The following is a 20,015-nucleotide window of genomic DNA, read 5'->3' on the forward strand; positions in this document are numbered from 1 at the left end:
CATTTCCTAAAACAAAATAAATCAAAAAGATGTAGTGAGAAGACCAGCATTGCTTTACATGAAGACAACTGTTTCTATTAATATATTGAATCTGTTGTGACAAGTCATTTTGCTTGAAGTATATGAAGAAAATATGGCCTCACACAGAAATGTCATTGGAAAACTGGAAAGTAGCCATTTCAGATGTGGCAATTTCTTAAAGATTAATTGTAATACAGAGTCTGAAAGTCTATCAATGAACTTTTTGCACTGTTACATTAAAATCCATTCGTTTATCTTGTTTTTTGAATGGATCTTTTACCCAAGCCTGATTTTGTAACATTCTATGTTGGTGATTTGAAAAATTCTGGTTCACGGAGTTACGCGGATCTTCCAAATGTTGACACATTTCATTATATATACAAAAAAGCCACATTCATTAATACCACTACTGATCTCATCAGAAAAGACTTTGTCCAGTGAATCCAATATTGTCTTTATGGGAGTGAATAGTGGTGAGAATACAGTACCTACTAACAGTCTGGAGTCACTGTTTTGATCCTTGCTGAAGAACCAGCAGTTTTACCTACTTCTTTTAACACCATCAGCGAAAAAGGCAAATAACATCTTAGTATTATCAAAGTAGTTTTGACCTTTCAGAGTTCTGGAAAGTGCCTCAGGGAAGCCCAGGGCCCTGCAAATCACACGTTTGAGAATCACTGAGGTTGAAAATCCCTTGGAAAGTACAATGAAGAGAAAAATGAGAAGGTATATAATAACATCAGGAAAAAGTAGGGTTAAAAAACTATACAGTATTTTTTTCAATTGTAAATTTAAATTATGCACATAATTACACACACATATATATGTGAATATATTTATCAGTGTAACAATAAGAGAAGGAGGCCAGAAAGTTTAAGTTGGAGGATGGAATCCTAGTTCCTCCAGTCAGTGGCTGTGAGGCCTTGTATAATTGTCCAAACCTCCACCCCTACCCTCAGCACCCGTGTCTCAACTTCCTTATTTATAAAATGGGGATGATGATAAAAGCGCCCCTTCAATAAATTCTGGTGAGGATTAAATGAATTAATGCAAGTAAAGTGCTTTAAAAATGTCTGGCATGTGCTAAGTTGTATGAGTGATTACATATCAGCTGTCATAATCGAATGAATATGAAATTTCCCCATTTCCAAGAAAAACATAAATGGCAGAAACTGAGTCAAGAAGAAAGAGAAAAATCTATCAACCAGTTGGTAAAAGGGCTTGGATTTGGCCTCAGCCTCATTTTCCCAAGCAGCATCTTCGAGCAGCACTTCCCTCCTCTCTCAAGCACATCCGGAGCAGATCCCCACAACTCTCTTGTAACTGTAGTTAATTCAAGTACAGGTGATGTCACTGGCCTTAGTGGCAGCAACAAGGAATCTGTTCTTTAACTCCTTCTTTGCTCTCCCTTCTCTGGGGACCCAGATGATGAATGCGGTCAAGGGACAAACATCTCTTTACTCACCTGAGGGTGCAAATGCAGCCCTCCTCTGGGGTCACTGCTCCTCCTGTACCTGCCATCTACAAGATGTGTGAAAAACCTGGTCCTGCCTCAAACCCTCCATGGGCAAATGCCATGGGCAAATACAGCTACTGCCTCCTTGCGGCTGGGGTGAACACAAGCCTGGATGATTTACACAACGTGACTGACCTCCCAGAATTACACTAGCTTTGCTACACCAAACTGAAGGGTATAGCCTGCTTCTCAGGTATCCCGTCACTCCCTTCCACAACTCTCCATTCTTTTTCAAGGATCAAGATGCCTGCTGTCAACTACACTGGTCATTCTCCCCTCCCAGTAGTCATTGCCATTCTGACAAATTTTCTCAGGGCTCTCTGCCTCAGTTGGCTGCAACAGTGACAAGAGGAGCCACTAGAGTCTGAGGACATGGATGCCCTGTTTTGACGCTCTCGCCCTTCCCCAGCGATTGGCATATAGCACACGGGAAGGAGGAACAGCTGGGAATGGGTAAGACAAGAAGGCTTGTTTAGCCTTCCATCATTCAGGACAACTAAGGAACTGAGGATATTTAACCTAGAGGGAAATGGACTTCAGAGAACATGGAGCTGTCTTGGCATTCTGAAGAACTGAAAGGGAGTGTGATAAGCTTTTCCTATGTGATTCTGGAGTAAGGAAGTAGGACAAACTGGTTAAAGCAACAGCAATCAAACTTTCAATACTTTAATAACCACCATCAATTACAACTGCACCTAACTGCAAGCTTCTTGCCTCCTCAGAGGCAAAAAGATGAATATGTCTTAGGTTGGGATGTTGAGGGAAGGGACAGAAATTAATAAGAGATTACACCAAGTCAATTTTTTTTTTTTTCCAAATCAACATACTTAATACAATTGCACAGTTCTGAGAAAATAAGCTCTGAGAGGACAAAAATAGCAAGAAGAGATTATAACATGAAATGCTGGATTTGTTTTTTTCAGATGGCAGAGATATGAATACTTTACACCATGCTATGCCAAGCTAAGTCGCTTCCGACTCTTTTGCGACCCTATAGACTATAGCCCGCCAGGCTTCTCTGTCCATGGGATCTCCCAGGAGATAATACTGGAGTGGGTTGCCACGCCCTCCTCCAGGGGATCTTCCCAACCCAGGGATCGAACCCACATCTCCTGCAGCTCCCGCATTGTGGGCAGATTCTTTACCACTGAGTCACTGGGGAAGTAAAGGCAATGGCAAAAGGAAAAGAGATACTGATTAGACGGTACCTGGCTGGCCTTCAGACCAATTTCCCAGTAGTTTGCTGAAAGCAGCCCAGTAAGGCCTGGGGTAGCCCAAAGGCCATGAGCAGTCTTTTCAGTTTACATCCACATACATTAGAAATACTATCTGGTGCATGTGCTATGTGGTAAAGGCACCACCTTAGATAACCCTCAAGGTATAGAAATGAATTTGGGGAATTCCCTAGTGATCCAGAGGTTAGGACTTGGTGCTTTCACTGCAGGGTTTGATCCCTGATGAGGGAACTAAGATCCCATAAGCTGCGCAGCATGGCCAAATAAACAATAAAAGTTAATTTCACTCACTGAAATATTTGAGCACAGTTGAAACAGGCACTTCCCCAGGGCTTGGGATAAAGCAAAGAACAAGAGAGATTATTCTGGCATTCCTGGAGCTTACTTTTTGATAGAGAGGGGTATAGGGAATGGCCCAGTATATACGGGAAGACTACTAATGTTATAGACCAAAACAGGTAGTGGGTAGTAGAGAAGACCCAGAGCTCCAGCTGAGAAGGCAACACGCACCAAACCTACCCTGTCTGGAGTTGCGATTAATGACTGTGCTCTAAATTATGTTGCTCTGAAGTGCAAGCTCAATGAAAATCAGAACACATTTGAATAATAAGCATCCCTTTATTTGCTGACGCCATTACAAAAACCGATTACATTAGCAACAAAAAGTGTTTTCTTGAGTTGAAGTCAGAGGCAGTTACTCCCCAAAATGTTAAGTAAAACAGTGTACAACATCAGTATTAAAATGTTAAATTTTACATTGTCTTTACCACTTTTGATCTTCTGAACAATTTTATTGAGCAAAATAAGATAAAAGATTACATGTTCATTTTATCTTCAGGAATGTAAAGGTCTAATTATTCAAACAGTTTTTATTATAAAACTAAACTCTGAAGGTGTCTACAGAGTTGGCTTTTTTCTCTCTTTAAATCAGTAGTCTAACAAGGATTAGAAAAGACAAAACTCTGTTCAGTGTTTCTGACAAAGTAGAAAGGGTGAAAACATAAATAAGGCTTTAATTTGGCAAAATATAATACAATGCCTTCTGTTTTCCTTGAATGAACAGCTTCCCAATTACTTCACTCTGCAAAAGATCAGAAAGAAACAAATTCATTTTAAAACAAAGAAACAAAAGACAGTCAGAAGACGTCTATCAAACACCAAAGGTACATATTCCATTTGATCCAGCACGGCCCTTTCAACTAAAATCAGAACAGTCAATACTAATGGTAATCAGAAATAAGAGAAAAATCTCAGGATTCAGAAGAAGTTTTCAGATGGATTTTAAAATATGTGAGCCAAAACCTCAGACCAAACTGAGAATAATGTAGGGATTTTGAACCCTATTTAGAAAACATTTAAGAAAACAACATTGGGAATCCATTTGTATTACTGCTCCTCTCAAGAGACTATAAAGCTAATAAGATAAATCAACAGCATTGAAAAGAGACTGAAATTTATAACTCTCCACCCACGAATAAATAATTTAAGTTTCAGAAATTTTCTAAGGCCTTTTGAAACTTTCCAAGTCAGATAAAATGACCAAAGAAATTAAACTTCAAAAGTCATTAAAAAAACTAAAAGAATTTAACCATATGCAACATGTGAAGTTTGACTGGATCCTGGTTTGGAAAAAAGTAACTAAAAAGATATTTCAGGTATAAGCAGAGACACCTTAAAAAAGGGGTGATATTATAGAATCACTGTGTGATTTTGGATGTGACAGTGATACTACAGATTTATAAGAGAATATCTTTGTTCTTGAGATGCATACTTAAGTGCTTAGGGATAAAAGATCATGTTATCTGAAAGTGACTTTCTAATGGTTTAACAGCAACAAAATATGTATACACAAATAAAAAGATGAAGCAGTTGAAGGGTGACTGAGTGTTGTATATTCTTTCAACTTTTCACAATGTGTGAAATTTTTCAAAAAGTTGAGGTGAAAAGAAGCAATCAGAAAGTTAAAAGTAATCACTGGCTATCACATACTATAATTGAAGCAAGATTAACAGCCGATTAGAAAGTCTACATAGGCCACTGTTACATTAAACTGAGAAGTGCTGTGTAAACACATTACAGAAAATGAAGGTCCATATGACAATCAAGTGTAAAGTATAGAAACAGAAGTTAGTCTTTATCTGAAACATTAACTCTCATACTTCAATACACCAAAAAAGAACTTTTTTCTTTCAGAAACAAAAGACAACTGTATCATGAAAAAATCTATTTGTTAAAGGGAGTAAGGAAGGCACATATATAACAAACACATAAACAAAGTTTCACCTCACTTTTCCTGGATAGCTTAAAAGTCTCTCCAATTCACTATTGACAAACTAAATATCAACTTCAGGAAAAAGCCAGGACTGAAGGAAGAAACTAGAAGAGGCTGGCAAGAGAGGGTTAGATAGAATGAGGAGAAAAGAAAGCAATGCCAACACGGATCAGAACACACAGTGCTTGAAGCAGGGCGGAGAAAAGTACAGATTAAGAGCACAGGGCCTGGGCTCAGACCACCTTGATTTAAATCCCAGCTCAACTAGTTCTAGCTATGTGACTTTGGGCAATTTACAGAACCCCTTTGGCTCTCTTGTAAAATGACAATTAAAACATATTAAGGGATTATTATTAACAATCCCTACCTATCTACTGCATTGGGTTGTTGTGAACATTTAAATGAATGACCACATGCTAGAAGCATGTTCATTCTTAGAGGAACACTTACAAAGTGTTAGCTATTAAAACCATCATCCTTCTTCCACATGATTCCACACACAGGTTCCAGGTAAGGGATCCTGGGTGTTTTGGTCTCAATGTTTGTGTCTCCCTCTTCCTCAAAATTCCTATGTTAAGATTCTAATCCCCATGGTAATGGTATTTGGAAATGGGGCCCTTAGGAGACTCCACTCATGAATGGGATTGATACCCTTATAAAAAGAACCCCAGAGAGCTCCAGTGCCCCTCTTGCCAGGTAAGGACAGAAAAGAAGATGGCCATCTTTAACCAGCAAGTGGGTCTCATCTGACAGAATATACTGGTGCCTTGATCTGAGACTCCCCCAGCCTCCAAAATTGTGAAAAATAAATCTCAGCTGCTTAAGCCAGTATATAAGATTTTTGTTATAGCAGCCAAACAAAGACACTAGGGTAATAAAGTTTTCTGGTATGGTCAGATATACACTTGGAACACTTAGAGACCAGGCAAATATACAACATAAGAAAAAGTAGATATCTAAAAACAAAAAAACTTATACTACAAAATACTAGTGTTACCAGTCCAAAGCTATAAAAAAAATTACTTTAAAAAGCATGGGGGAGAGACATTCCTGGTGGTCCAGTGGTTAAGAATCTGCCTTCTAATTTGCCTTCACAGGTTCAATCCCTGGTCTGGGAACTAAGATCCCAAATGCTGCAGAGCAGCTAAGCCCACATCCGCAACTAGACAGAAGCCAGAGTGCTGCAACTGAGACCCAACACAGCCATTAAATAACTAAATATATATTTTTAAAAAAGCATGGGGGAATGATAGCCTTCTTTTTGGAGAGGTGGTGGGGTGGGAAGAGAAGAATAGGAGATGAGTAGGCAGATCTCCAAGAGGAAAAAAAGGTTAAGGTTAATTTTCCAAATTAAGGATACAAGATAAATACACCTACCCCTACAATTCAGAGAAATGCTAAGTTCTGTGTATTAGGATTTAGAAAACTAAATTACTGTATATTATCTCTCTCATTTTTGCCTTTTAAAAATAGCTTTTCCCATACTGAAAATGTACACCACTACCTTAAACAATTCACATGCACTTGAAATACATAATAAGAAGAAGTAAGATTCCTGGTGGGAATGTAAATTGGTTCAGCCAATACGGAAAACAGTATTGAGGTTCTTCAAAAAACTAAAAAGAGTCAATATGTTATTGCTGTTGTTTAGTTGCTGAGTTATGTCCGACTCTGCAACCCAATGGACTAAAACCCACCAGGCTCCTTTTTCCATTTCCCAGGCAAGAACTTTATGGCAAATAGATGGGGAAACAGTGGAAACAGTGGCTGATTTTATTTCTTTGGGCTCAAAAATCACTGCAGACGATGACTGCAGCCATGAAATTAAAAGACGCTTAATCCCTGGAAGGAAAGTTATGACCAACCTAGACAGCATATTGAAAAGCAGAGACATTACTTTGCCAACAAAGGTCCGTCTAGTCAAGGCTATGGTTTCCAGTAGTTATGTATGGATGTGAGAGCTGGACTGTGAAGAAAGCTGAGCACCAAAAAATTGATGCTTTTGAACTGTGGTGTTGGAGAAGACTCTTGAAAGCCCCTTGAACTCCAAGGAGATCCAACCAGTCCATCCTAAAGGAGATCAGTCCTAGGTGTTCATTGGAAGGACTGATGCTGAAGCTGAAACTCCAATACTTTGGCCATCTCATATGAAGAGTTGACTCATTGGAAAAGACCCTGATGCTGGGAAGGATTGGGGGCAGGAGGAGAAGGGGACGACAGAGGATGAAGATGGCTGGATGGCATCACCAACTCAACGGACATGGGTTTGGGTAGACTCTGGGAGTTGGTGATGGACAGGGAGACCTGGCGTGCTATGGTTCATAGTGTCGCAAAGAGTTGGACATGACTGAGTGACTGAACTGAACTGAATATAATGGAAAAGATACTAAAATATGTATGTGTGTGTGTGTGTGTGCTGTATACCATAAACTAAAACAAGATTGTAAATTTACTATACTTCAGTTTTTAAAAAAAGTAATAAACTATACCTAAATAAAATAGGGGGGAAAAAGAGAAGATTCTTGACATCAGGCATTAACCTATAAATTTTGATGATTAAGAAATTTGTATTTCCAATTTAATCATCTGGTAGTATTGATAGTTTTAAAAGAGTTAACAAGAGGGAGTATACACTGAGGAAAAATGATGGCTGAAGTAAAAAAACCAAGGATAACACAAACATTTAAAAGGCATAAAGAAAAGCTGTGGGAACCAAGGGACCCCTACAGAGGGGTAATCATTGTCAGTGCTGGATAGAACCTATGCAAGGAGAGTTCTCAAGTGCTGGTGGGCCTCTGAATTCATACAATCCATCTAATCCGCATGGTACACTACTGATCACTCAACCACCCTTTCACTTGCCAAAAGTGGACTTACGTTCACCAGCTGACAAAAGAATGCTGAGTCATCACTCAGATAAGCTTCCCGCTAAACAACAGTTCAGTTTTAGTTGTGTTGCCAGGGTATATGTATTTCTTTTAACAAATTACACACTGTAATTTTATAAACCAGGAAAAAAAAAATCTGAAAAATAAAAGTGTTATTATTGATAATCAGTGTAAGGCTCAAATTTTATATGATTAAGACCAAAGTGGAAACAGGAAAGCCAAAATGGTTCAGACCACACGTCTGAGAAAAAAAAAAGAAAATAACTAGAGAATACTTTTGAGATGCTAGTGAGATATTATTGACAAGGCCTAAGGGAAAAGGGTAACAGGACAGCTTATAATTTTGCAGGTTCTCAGATATGAAACCCTTCTATGGACTGACCTCACCATATTTAGAATTCATAACTATTTGCAGTATCTTTTACGCAAAAGAAGATCCTGTATCAGCTCCAGCAATTAGGCAATCACTAATGAATGACATGGAATGACAGGTCATTTCATCCAGTTCCTGGAATAGCAGAAAAAGAAGCCTTTCTCCAGAGTAGAGACTAGTAAGTAAAGAAGTAGATACTATGAGGATAGTTACTTCTTTTAAAAATTTTTAAGCAGTGAAATAAAAAAAAACTAGGATGGTATCCTGAAGCAGAAAGTTAAAATAAGATATTTGAGCATGTTTTCAAGACTAAACAGAAGCAGCATGTGGAGAAGAAAACAGGACTGAAGATGTGGGAAGGAAAGCTGCCCTGGGACACAGGAAGCAAGGTTATTTTCTCAGTTAGGGGAGGCTGGTAAAGTGGCAGAAGTGTAACTCTAGGCAACTGAGAAGCCAGCTTACCAAGGATAAAAGACTGAGATATGATTCTTGTGACAAGTTAGAAGAATGAGTTGAGTGTATGTGCAAAGTCTTCTTAGAGGTAACTGACCTGAAATACCAGCTTAAAGAAGAGTATGTACTAAAGGCAGGCAAGACAATCTACAAGTGAGATAGAATGCCCCTGGAATCAAGATGGAGGTCCCTCCCAACTTTTTCAGGGCACCCAACCTATCCCAGGGCTTTCCTGGGGGCTCAGTTGGTAAAGAATCCACCTGCAATGCAGAAGACCTGGGTTCGATCCCTGGGTTGGGAAGATTCCCTGGAGAAAGGAACGGCTACAAAATTGTATTCTGGCCTGCAAAATTCCATGGATTGTATAGTCCATGGGATCACAAAGAGTCGGACATGACTTAGCAACTTTCACTAACCTATCCTGAGGCCTCTGCATAAGCTAAGAGTCCCAAGTTTGAGTGCTGAAAGGGAGAATTCAGTGTAAGTTGCCCCGTGGCATTGCACAGGCCACTCCACTGATCTCCAGGACAGCATGCTTATTTTAGAACAAACAGCTTCAAAAGAAGAATATCTACAGTATTCAGTGCATACCAGAACATCTTAATTACCCAAGGCATTGTGACTTAAGTCATTCTTAAAACAGGTAAAACCCAGGGACCAACAATTAATTCATCAACATGCATTCTCAGGTCATATGGGCAATAAAATTTCAAAACATAGTTTGGCTAATGATGGTTTATTTATCTTCAGCCAAGACTTTCACTTCAAGAATTAAAAAATGTATTTCTTTGATTACCCATAAGCAACTTTAAATAAAACCCAGCTTCCAATGTAAATTGTGATGACAGTTTTTCAGTTCAGCATCTTATGTGAAAGGTCAAAGAAGAAAAGTATCTCTATATGAAAATACTAATTCAAAAGGGTATATACACGGCTCTGTTCATTGCAGCATTATTCACAATAGCCAAGATTTATAGAAACAACCTAAGTGTCCACTAATGAATGAATGGATAGAGAAGGTAAACACACACACGCACACACACAATGAATTACTACTCAGCCATAAAAAAAGAAGGAAATACTGCCATTTGCAACAACATGGTTAGAACTTGGAAGTATTATGCTAAATAAACTAAGTCAGAGAAAGACAAATAACATGATTTCACTAGTATGTAGAATCTAAAGAAAACGAAACAGACAAAATAAGACAAAACAAAAACTCACAAAACAGAACAGCTTAGTGGTTACCAGAGGGGAAGGGAGTTGGAGGGTGGGCAAAAGTGAAAAAGGAGGTCAACTGTACGGTGACAGATGGTAATTAGTCTTGTGGTGGTTATGACCTTGCAATGTACACAAGTATAATGCTATAATCATGAAACTTAGATAAACTTTAAAAAAAAAAAGTATGTATTTTTTTTAAAAAAGGTATGTATTTTCTTCTCTAAACTACAAGATCAAAGTATATACAAGATAGAAATAAAACTCCAAGAAAGCTAAAGTTGTCAGTTGAAGGTTTTGAGAGAGATACAGAGGGAAAATCTCCACTATGGTAACAAGAGTTTCTATATTTATGGTAAATACACACTGTATATACATTCACACACACTATGTCAATTATCCACGGACAGACAGCAATTCTTCAGTTATTCTTACCTAATACCTGATAGTGTTCTTTCTCCTTTGTGAGCTGTTGGTTTACTGCCTGAAGCAACTGTTGTAACTGTGTTACAGTCTGATTTAGACTTACAGACATTGTCTCCTTCTCAGAAGACTCCTAAGAAAAAGATTAAAGAGATGAAAAACCCTAAGCATAAGGAAAAGGCATTTGCAACCAAAATCAGAAAATATTTTATTGTTGTTTCACACACAGATATAAAAAATCTGAAAGATGACATGAAAATTGACAATAAAACCACATAGAGCATAGTATTTGCTACCTCGCAGTGCAAGATAGTCTGCACCTAAGCAAGTTTAATGTTATATAAATGCTGTCACTAGGCTACACAGGGAAAAATAAAGAAACTATGAATATCAGACAAAAATATTTTTCTGCTTTCATAAAAAAAGTGTACAAAGAGCCAAAGGAGAATACACTCACAACAACAGAAAAAAAACAAACATATATTGAGCTCTTACAAAAGTTGAGGCATTGTTGGGTTACCCACTATTCTAAGTCTTTTATATAGTAATTCATTTATTCCCTGCAACAATCCTACAAAATATGTACTATCATCATTACCTTTTATGGAGCAGCTGAAACCCAGAGAGGCTAAAGAGTTTCCCCTAAGTCAGTCACACAGCTACTGAACAACAGAATCAGGATTCAAATGCAAGGAGCAGAGTCTACAGTCATAAGTAGTATACCATAATACCTCCCAACTCAAACCTAAACATTAATGTAATATCTCACCAAGCTAAAGTGAAAACAAACATTAATAAAAACACAGAATTTCAGATAAGATACCTCAAAGAAAAGATGACCTTGAGTTAAGAATGCAACAAAATTGATGGAAGCATATTACAAAGGCATTTTTTCAGAGATGGATCTTGTAGATTTTTCATTCTTCACATAATTTATAAGGTAATTAGCTCAGAGATTTGACCTAAAGAAAATGCATACCGTTTCTTGGGAAACATCACTATTCTCAATAACAGTAGTGTCTCCAGCAGCTTTTACTATTTTTGACTGGATAAGATCTAGTGACTGTTGAGCCTGTAAGGAAAGCAATATAGAGCCTATCAATACTACAATTGATAGATAACTATATATATATATATATATGAAAAAATGAGTGATTTCCTTACATATTTTGTGTAAAACTAAAGCTCTTCTCACAATACAACATAAAAGTCAACCTGTTCAAGTTTTTTATCCAAAATCAAATAGCTGTCTCCCCTACCAGATTATAAAAACACATGCTCACAAACAATGAAGGAAATGTATAAAGAAATTAAAAGCAGAAATAACCTCAGTGGTATTTAGGTTAGATCAAGATCACATCAGTGATATTAGTCTAGATCAGAGGCTGGCCAAATCTAGCCACACTTTGTCTTTGTACAGTTTATAAGCTAAGAATGGTTTTTACATTTTTAAAGAGTCATATTAACAAAGAGTATGTGAAAGAAACTATAGGTGGGCAGTAAATCCTAAAACTTTTGAGTTTGTTGATTCCTGGTGTGAATCCCTTGTCAGTGCATATACGTCCTAATGGAAGACTGGTAGAAAATGTTCTGTACGTGGGCTTTTAACATACACATTACTTCATGAAAAATTTTGTTATCTTTTTACATGTCAGTAAATATTTATATGCATTTCCAATCACGAGTTACACAATATTTCTATTATATAGATATGGGGCAGTTCACTACCAACTATTATTGCCATTTTATGCCAAACAACATGGCATATCCATATCTTTGAGCACCTGTTTAATATCTTTAAAGCACCTTCTGAGAAAATAAATTGTTAGGCTAAAGCTGCATGTTTTATTAGTTTGTCCAGTGTCAAACACTAAAATCAAGTATCAAAGTAAATCAGATTGCTCAGTTTTGACAACGTATTATATATATCTAAGTCAGAGCTCCAAAACTTAAGTTCACATTTTCTCTACTGGCCACAACATCAAAGAAATATGAACCAACTCTAGAGTCCTAGACTTTTGCATAATAATTATAAGCTATAATCATATAGAACCAACAGAAATATTTCCTTCAATCTTTCAGAAAGTGACATATTTGTTTTGCTGACTGTATCTCCTATAAACACAATCATAGCTTGAAAGCAGCTCTGATAGAAGCATATACAAATTACACTATTAAAAATCTCAGCAGAATTACAAATAACTTGTCAAACTAACACAAAGAATAAAAAACGTAATCCTAAATATCACCCATCTATGTGAGATTAAGAGAAACATACTTCTACAAAGAAATAAAGGAATAAATTTCTGAAACAGCAGAGATCTACACTTCTTTTAGACACATGAGATGAGGTGAGGTGAAAGTCGCTCAGTCATGTCTGACTCTTTGCGACCCCATGGACTGTGGACTGCTAGGCTCCTCTGCCCATGGAATTCTCCAGGCAAGAATACTGGAGTATGTAGCCATTCCCTTCTCCAGGGGATCTTCCCAACCCAGGATTCAAACACAGGTCTCCTGCATTGCAGGCGGATTCTTTACCGTTTGAACCACCAAGGAAGCAAGAAGATCCAAAGAAACATACTTTGTAAATGACTATATAAGCAAATCCCAATAAAAAATATATGAATGTAACCAAATTTTTTAAGAGTAATATCAATTGAATTCAAAATGTAATCTGTACTTTACAAAGCAATTAATTATATAAATATGATGAAAAGCAAATTATGAAAAATGGAAAAACAAGCCAAAAAGTCTAGTTCCAAATATCTAACTATGTAGCAAACAGCTTAAATTTAAGAACAAATTAATGGGATGATGCAAAAGAATAAATCAGAAGTTAGCAGTATGTCAGCTTAAGACTCAAAGTACAATACATTATAATGATACGGCATCTTCAGGACAAGCAGTGTCTTACCTTATGCAAGTCACCAGCTACTTTCTGTCTTTCACTTTGTTCAGTTCTAAGTTTTGCATGTGTTTCATTTAACTGTTTCTTTAACTGTAAAAATAAAGGAACACCACAATTAATTTAATTCACATCCTTCTTTGATTACGCTGAGATCCCTAGGACTGAAGAATGAATGAGAAAGAATGGGATCGCTAACAGTTATTATGCACAGTGGATTAGCCAATATGCTGCATCAGATGTATAGAAAAGCTGTAAGCAGTGGAGATTCCAATCTGTAAAGCTAAACTTAAGAAAAGCTACAGTAACAAACTAGAGTTTAAAAAACTGCAGATATAAAAACAAAACCATAAAATTACAGTAGAGTGTTACTATTTTAAGTACTGTTGTTGTTCAGTCACTTAAGTCGTGTCCAAGTCTTTGGGACCCCATGGACTGCAGCACACCAGGCTCTCCTGTCCTTCACTATCTCCCAGAGCTTGCTCAAACTCATGAGTGATGCCATCCAACCGTTTCATTCTCTGTCGGCCCCTTATCCTTCTGCCCTCCATCTTTCCCAGCATCAGGGTCTTTTCCAATAAGTCGGCTCTTCACACCAAATGGCCAAAGTACTGGAGCTTCAGCTTCAACATCAGTCTTTCCAATGAATATTCAGGACTGATTTCCTTTAGAATTGACTGGTTTGCTCTCCTTGCAGTCCAAGGGACTCTGAAGAGTCTTCTCCAAAACCACAATTCAAAAGCATCAATTCTTAGCAGCGCTCAGCCTTCTTTATGGTCCAATTCTCACATCCATATATGACTGCTGGAAAAACCATAGCTTTGACTATCTGGACCTTTGTTGGAAAAGTGATGTCTGTGCTTTGTAATACACTGTCTAGGTTTATGTCACAGCTATTTTAAGTATTATTCACTATTCATAAAGCCTATTTGCCCACATTTATTTCAAATTAAAAGGCAAGTAATAAAGTTTACTAATTGTTTAAAGGTTTTCTTAACCTATATAGTTAAGAATTATGTAATATTTTTAAAAACACTGAACAGAAAATGAAATCTTCAAAAATCCAGTAAAATGAAATCTTCAAAAATTTAAATGTTGTTCATCATTTAAGATGTCACTAGAGAAATGAGTGCAAGACCACAATGACTTAACTATACCAACAAGAAACATCTTAACATATACATCTCAACCAACTTGTTAAAAGTTATAAAGTTGTATTAAACTCCAGTGTCAATACATACTGCCTCTTCTCTCAGTATTCTGAATAATTATGAATGAAGGAAATGGACTGACAAAAATAACTTTTTTAATTAAACTCATCAAATTAATTGATTATGTCTCTTACCCATAAGCAAAGCATTCCAAACAGTTCTGGAAACCCCAAAGGGGAAAATATAAGACACTAGCATTTCAAACATGTAGAAACAATCAGTGCACGCAAGACATGACATTTGCAAATCTGATTTTGCAAACTCTTTCCAAATCCTTCAGTTTTCGCTCCTTTATTTAACTCTGATTTCATACATCAGAGAGGTTATTCCTTTGGCCCAGGAACATACAATGTATAAGCAAAAACAAAATTACTTTAATATATCTTAAAATGTGGAAGTTACCCTGAGCAAAAGACAAACAGAAAGATTAAAATGAAGACTGCAAACTCAAGGCAAAAACAATTTAATACTGTTCAAAATGACCTTTTGACAGAAGGGTCAAAATATACAAAGAGAGCACCAGGCTAAATGGAGACTCAACATAATCCTTGGGTTTGAAGCTACTATTGGAGTCAGCCACGAAGCACCAAAGTTAAACGTAAAATCTCCAACAACTGTAGTTAGAAATGGATTTTTTAAAACCACATTATAGGATAAGCATATCCCTTAAAGCTGTAGCATACCACAGTACCAATCTGTGCAATATATAGCCAGTGTACCTAAAATTAATCCTACATTGCAGTGGGAATGATTCAATTCAGGTAAAATGAAGGTAAATTTTATTTTAAAACTAGAAAGGGGTGTGTGTATGGACAGGGGGTCAGGGTGGGGACTTGATGTGTGCATTTCATAGACAGCCCTACTCTGAAAATTGATTCCCATGGATCACTGCTGTAACACTGCTTAACATGAACGAGTTAAGAAATTTTCTTCGGTATACAGCAATACTAAAAAGAAAATTCCAAATTTGGCAGCACCAACTTATAGTAAGGAGACAATCAGCTTATTGCAATTGTACTAGAGTTCATTCAGGTACTTTTTAAAAATCTAGTAACATTTTTAATTTTTAAAAGTCACAGACAGACATAATGACTATTGTTTGAAACATACAATAAGATAGTCATGTTTATGTAACAAATAAGCCTGTCAGTGTAAATTTCCAGAAAATTTAAGAATGGGAATACAGTGTACTCTATGTCTTTATACAACATTTAGCTAACTCTGAGACTGTAGTTTTAAAATTATTATGCTCTGAATGATATGATGATGGTAAAGAATTCCATAAGCTTTGCCTTATATATAATGTACAGAAATGCCAGTTAAAATAAGAAGCTAGATTGGATCACTGCCCTTGAAAGAAGAGTATGTATCTTCCACCTTCACTAATCTCCTTCCATGTTAGAATATAAGAGGCCCAGTTAACTATGGTAATTCTGAGAAACTTTACAATGCAGCCAGTGTTTACGTTGCTTGTTTAATGTCTTTATTCACTGAAAATAATGCTGTTGAAGAAATTTGGTTTTATAAAACACAGAAAACTTTTTTGAAAAAGAGTTGCAAGCCACACATGCCATTGTTAGGAGCTAAGAAAAGAAGGATCATCTTAGAAATCAAGAAAAGACAGACCATCTTGAATCATCAGAATATGAAGATTATCTTAAACTTTAAAAATGCCAAGCTAAGGGTGTTAGCAAGGAGAAAGGTTTGGATGGCTTCTCCACATGTCAACACAAGTGTTTTCAGAGCCTACTTGATACACAGTGGAGAACAAGCTTCTTACCAAATTTAGCTCTTCATTCTGTCTTACTGCTTCAGAATATGAATCATCAAGTTTTTTCTGCAATTCAGTCAACAGATCTTTCAGCTGCAATGAAGTTTAGAGTTTAAGATTGATCTCCTTATGATATCCCATGTTTGTATGCTACTTGGAAGCTCTGCCACAAACAACTTACACTGAAATATTTTATCATTCTGTTATAAATTTAACTTCACCTGAGAAGCAAAGTTGAAAAAATTCTATTTTAAGTACCTCTCTGACTTCTGTAACATAGGTAGATCGTTCCATTTCTGCCTTCTCTAGCTCCATTTCCAAATGCTCTCGTTCTCTTCTCAGCTAGCAATGAAACAAAGAAGGAAAAGTTAAGAAACAAATTTAAGATACTTCCCTACAATGAAAAGTTACAAGACTTACTGAATCCAAAACTATACCATCTCAATAAAAGTATAACAATCACATCATTAGATAAAAGAAATCTTAAAACACAGCCTTAATGCTAAAAATGAGGCCATAGGTTACAAATCAAACAATGAGATAACATACATTTTCAGTATCTTTATTTTCTCTTCTTAACCGATCTAGCTCTTGCTCCAAAGATGTGAATGACAACTGCATCTGAAATGTGAAATAATTATAAGACTAAGTCAAACCACCAATGATACAAAGGCTTTTCTATCTTGTAGAATTTTAATCAATTAGATACTTCGGAGGTGGTTTTTTTTTTTTTTTTTTTGGAAGGAGAAAGAGTGACTTTCTTTACCAGGCAAAGGGAGAAAACAGTAGGCTACTCCCTCAAAAACTGTGTCCCCAGAGGTGTTTTTTTTTTTTTTAATGTATCTCATTTAAAGCCATAACTTAATTTTAAAAGCCCTTAAAAATGAGAGTGTCACATATAACTTAATTTAAACTGTGATCAAAACTACCTCATTTGCATGACATTATATGAGGTCCAGCTAAAGTGCTTAATTTTTTAACAATTAACTGATAATCAGCTTCATCAATCCCCAAATGTATTATTACAGAATACCATCAACAATTCTAGATTCTGCACAGGTTGGCCCAGGAAAACAAGTGAGCAAGAGACGGCACTCTTTACCACACCCAAGTACTACTATTCATTTTATATGAGCATTCAAGATACCAGATTTGGGCATCTTTGAAGACTCTGAAACCACTTTCCTGATGGATATGGAAGGAAAACTGTAAATAGAAGAAAAACTAAGACTACATTAACAACATTCAGGTCCCATGAACAGAAGAAGGTCTTACTATTTCTTGAATACTATATCATGAGTCACAAATCAGTGTTTGAAAACATTGTGAACACCAAATTATTTGCCTTATGTTATCGCATTGTGGTTCTTCAACACCGCTTTACATTCTGTTATCATAGCAGGGCGGGGGGTGGGGTGGGGGGGTGGGGGTGGGGGTGGTGAGGCAGGGCTCTTTAAAACAGTGTTTTTAAAACTCTTTAAAACACTGTATCATTGCGGGGGGGTGGGGGGGGTGCTCTTTGAAACTCTGTGTTGGCCCCAGAGTTTCACCCCCAGTAAGCTATGGGTGGGGCCTAAAAGCATGTCTAACAAGTTCCCATGAGATACTGATGCTGCTGATCCAGAACCCCCACGTTGAGAACTGCCAGTTTGTTTGGATTTTGTTTTTTTCCAATAGTTCACACAATTCTTACTTATTTTTTTCACTAAGCTTTCTTTAAATACCTGTTTAATAGTCTTCTGTGATTCATCAACCTTAACTTTCCATTTATTCTCTTCTTGTTCCACACTTCTCTGTAGCTTCTGTAAAATTCCTTCCTATGAACACAGTATAGTTGTTCTGAAAAATTCACGTTCTAATACAAAGATAAACTACTTAAGCCACTAAGTAATAAATTAATAATTATTTTAAAATGTAGATTAAAAATCATTTCCTACTGTTTCTGCAAGGACGGATTTGTATTTTTCACACTCTAGTTGTAACAACGTGTGCATTTCATCAGCTTCTTTCAACTTGTGCTCCAAATCCTGCAAAGAATGATATAAATAAAAATTCTCTAGTTTTACCAGAAAGTTTTGTGCTTCAAATTTGTTTCTGAACTTATTGATATATTAAGATAAATGGCTTCTGTTTTATCATTAATCACTACATTTCAACCTTCTCAAATGGCAGTGAAATTCAATGACACTGTTAAGTCATTTGATTTTCCTAATAAAACTCCCAGTCTGGGACTTCTCTGGCATTCCAGTGGTTAAGGCTCCATGCTTCCAATGCAGGGGACACAGGTTCGAACCCTGGTCGGGAAACTAAGATCTCACATGCCAGGAAAGAAAGTTTAGTCACTCAGTTGTGTCCGACTCTTTGTGACACTAAGGACTGCAGCCTGCCAGGCTCCTCTGTCCATGGGATTCTCCAGGCAAGAATACTGGAGTGGGTTCCCATTCCGTTCTCCAGTGGATCTTTCCAACCTAGGAGGTGAACCCAGATCGCCTACATTGCAGGCAGATTCTTCACTTTTTTGAGCCACCAGAGAAGCCAGGAGGAATGGCCAAAAGATAAAACTTCTAGAGTATGTTTAATACAAAATATAATCATACAATTTTATATAAATAGGTTTGTCACTACCTAGTGAGACAGTAAAATCAAAGCAGATCATCATATGAAATAAAGTCACAATGCCACAGGGTTATATTCATGCCACTTGAGATACAAAAAAAAATGAATCTCCCAAATTTTAGCAGTCAAGCATAAAAATGCATCTAGGCTCTGAACACTCCTGAATAGTGTATTATGTCAGTAAACCAGTCAGGTTCTACCTATTAACTGATCTTTACTTCCTGAACCCAAACTAAAAAGAGAATCAGAGATAAATATTCAGTTTTATAAATGATTCTCCAAGCCAGGCTTCAGCAATACATGAACCGTGAACTTCCTGATGTTCAAGCTGGTTTTAGAAAAGGTAGAGGAACCAGAGATCAAACTGCCAACATCTGCTGGATCATGGAAAAAGCAAGAGAGTTCCAGAAAAACATCTATTTCTGCTTTATTGACTATGCCAAAGCCTTTGACTGTGTGGATCACAATAAACTGTGGAAAATTCTGAAAGAGACGGGAATACCAGACCACCTGACCCGCCTCTTGAGAAATCTGTATGCAGGTCAGGAAGCAACAGTTAGAACTGGACATAGAACAATAGACTGGTTCCAAATAGGAAAAGGAGTACGTCAAGTATATTGTCATCCTACTTATTTAACTTATATGCAGAGTACATCATGAGAAACGCTGGGCTGGAAGAAGCACAAGCTGGAATCAAGATTGCCGGGAGAAATATCAATAACCTCATATATGCAGATGACACCACCCTTATGGCAGAAAGTGAAGAGGAACTCAAAAGCCTCTTGATGAAAGTTAAAGTGGAGAGTGAAAAAGTTGCCTTAAAGCTTAACATTCAGAAAACGAAGATCATGGCATCCGGTCCCATCACTTCATGGGAAATGGATCGGGAAACAATGGAAACAGTGGAAACAGTGTCAGATTTTTTTTTGGGGGGGGCTCCAAAATCACTGCAGATGGTGACTGCAGCCATGAAATTAAAAGACACTTACTCCTTGGAAGGAAAGTTATGACCAATATAGATAGCATATTCAAAAGCAGAGACATTACTTTGCCAATAAAGGTCCGTCTAGTCAAGGCTATGGTTTTTTCAGTGGTCATGTATGGATGTGAGAG

The 20,015-nt window shown here is 37.0% G+C and overlaps 1 protein-coding gene across 16 annotated transcripts in view; it reads right to left on the reverse strand.

Annotated features, from left to right (window-relative positions):
• Positions 1 to 3,370: 3,370 nt before the first annotated feature.
• The window catches only part of KTN1 (kinectin 1), a 111,923-nt gene continuing 95,278 nt past the window's right edge, over positions 3,371 to 20,015 (reverse strand). For 9 of the 16 annotated variants that reach the window (XM_086320558.1, XM_086320553.1, XM_086320556.1 and 6 more), the window contains 9 exons: positions 18,224 to 18,313; positions 18,011 to 18,103; positions 16,836 to 16,907; positions 16,545 to 16,628; positions 16,296 to 16,379; positions 13,314 to 13,397; positions 11,379 to 11,471; positions 10,412 to 10,532; positions 3,371 to 3,853 (listed from right to left, as the gene is read on the reverse strand). In XM_086320558.1, the coding sequence (XP_086176684.1) occupies positions 3,849 to 3,853; positions 10,412 to 10,532; positions 11,379 to 11,471; positions 13,314 to 13,397; positions 16,296 to 16,379; positions 16,545 to 16,628; positions 16,836 to 16,907; positions 18,011 to 18,103; positions 18,224 to 18,313 (726 nt within the window). In that variant the 3' untranslated portion in view covers positions 3,371 to 3,848. The remainder of the gene's footprint in view (positions 3,854 to 10,411; positions 10,533 to 11,378; positions 11,472 to 13,313; positions 13,398 to 16,295; positions 16,380 to 16,544; positions 16,629 to 16,835; positions 16,908 to 18,010; positions 18,104 to 18,223; positions 18,314 to 20,015) is intronic. The other 7 variants (XM_086320564.1, XM_086320559.1, XM_086320563.1 and 4 more) reach the window with 1 other exon arrangement.

Source organism: Bos grunniens, chromosome 10 (genome assembly GCF_055505025.1).
Source record: "Bos grunniens cultivar Pamir isolate PY7600 chromosome 10, Bosgru_T2T1.0, whole genome shotgun sequence".
In the NCBI taxonomy this organism is placed as follows: domain Eukaryota; kingdom Metazoa; phylum Chordata; class Mammalia; order Artiodactyla; family Bovidae; genus Bos; species Bos grunniens.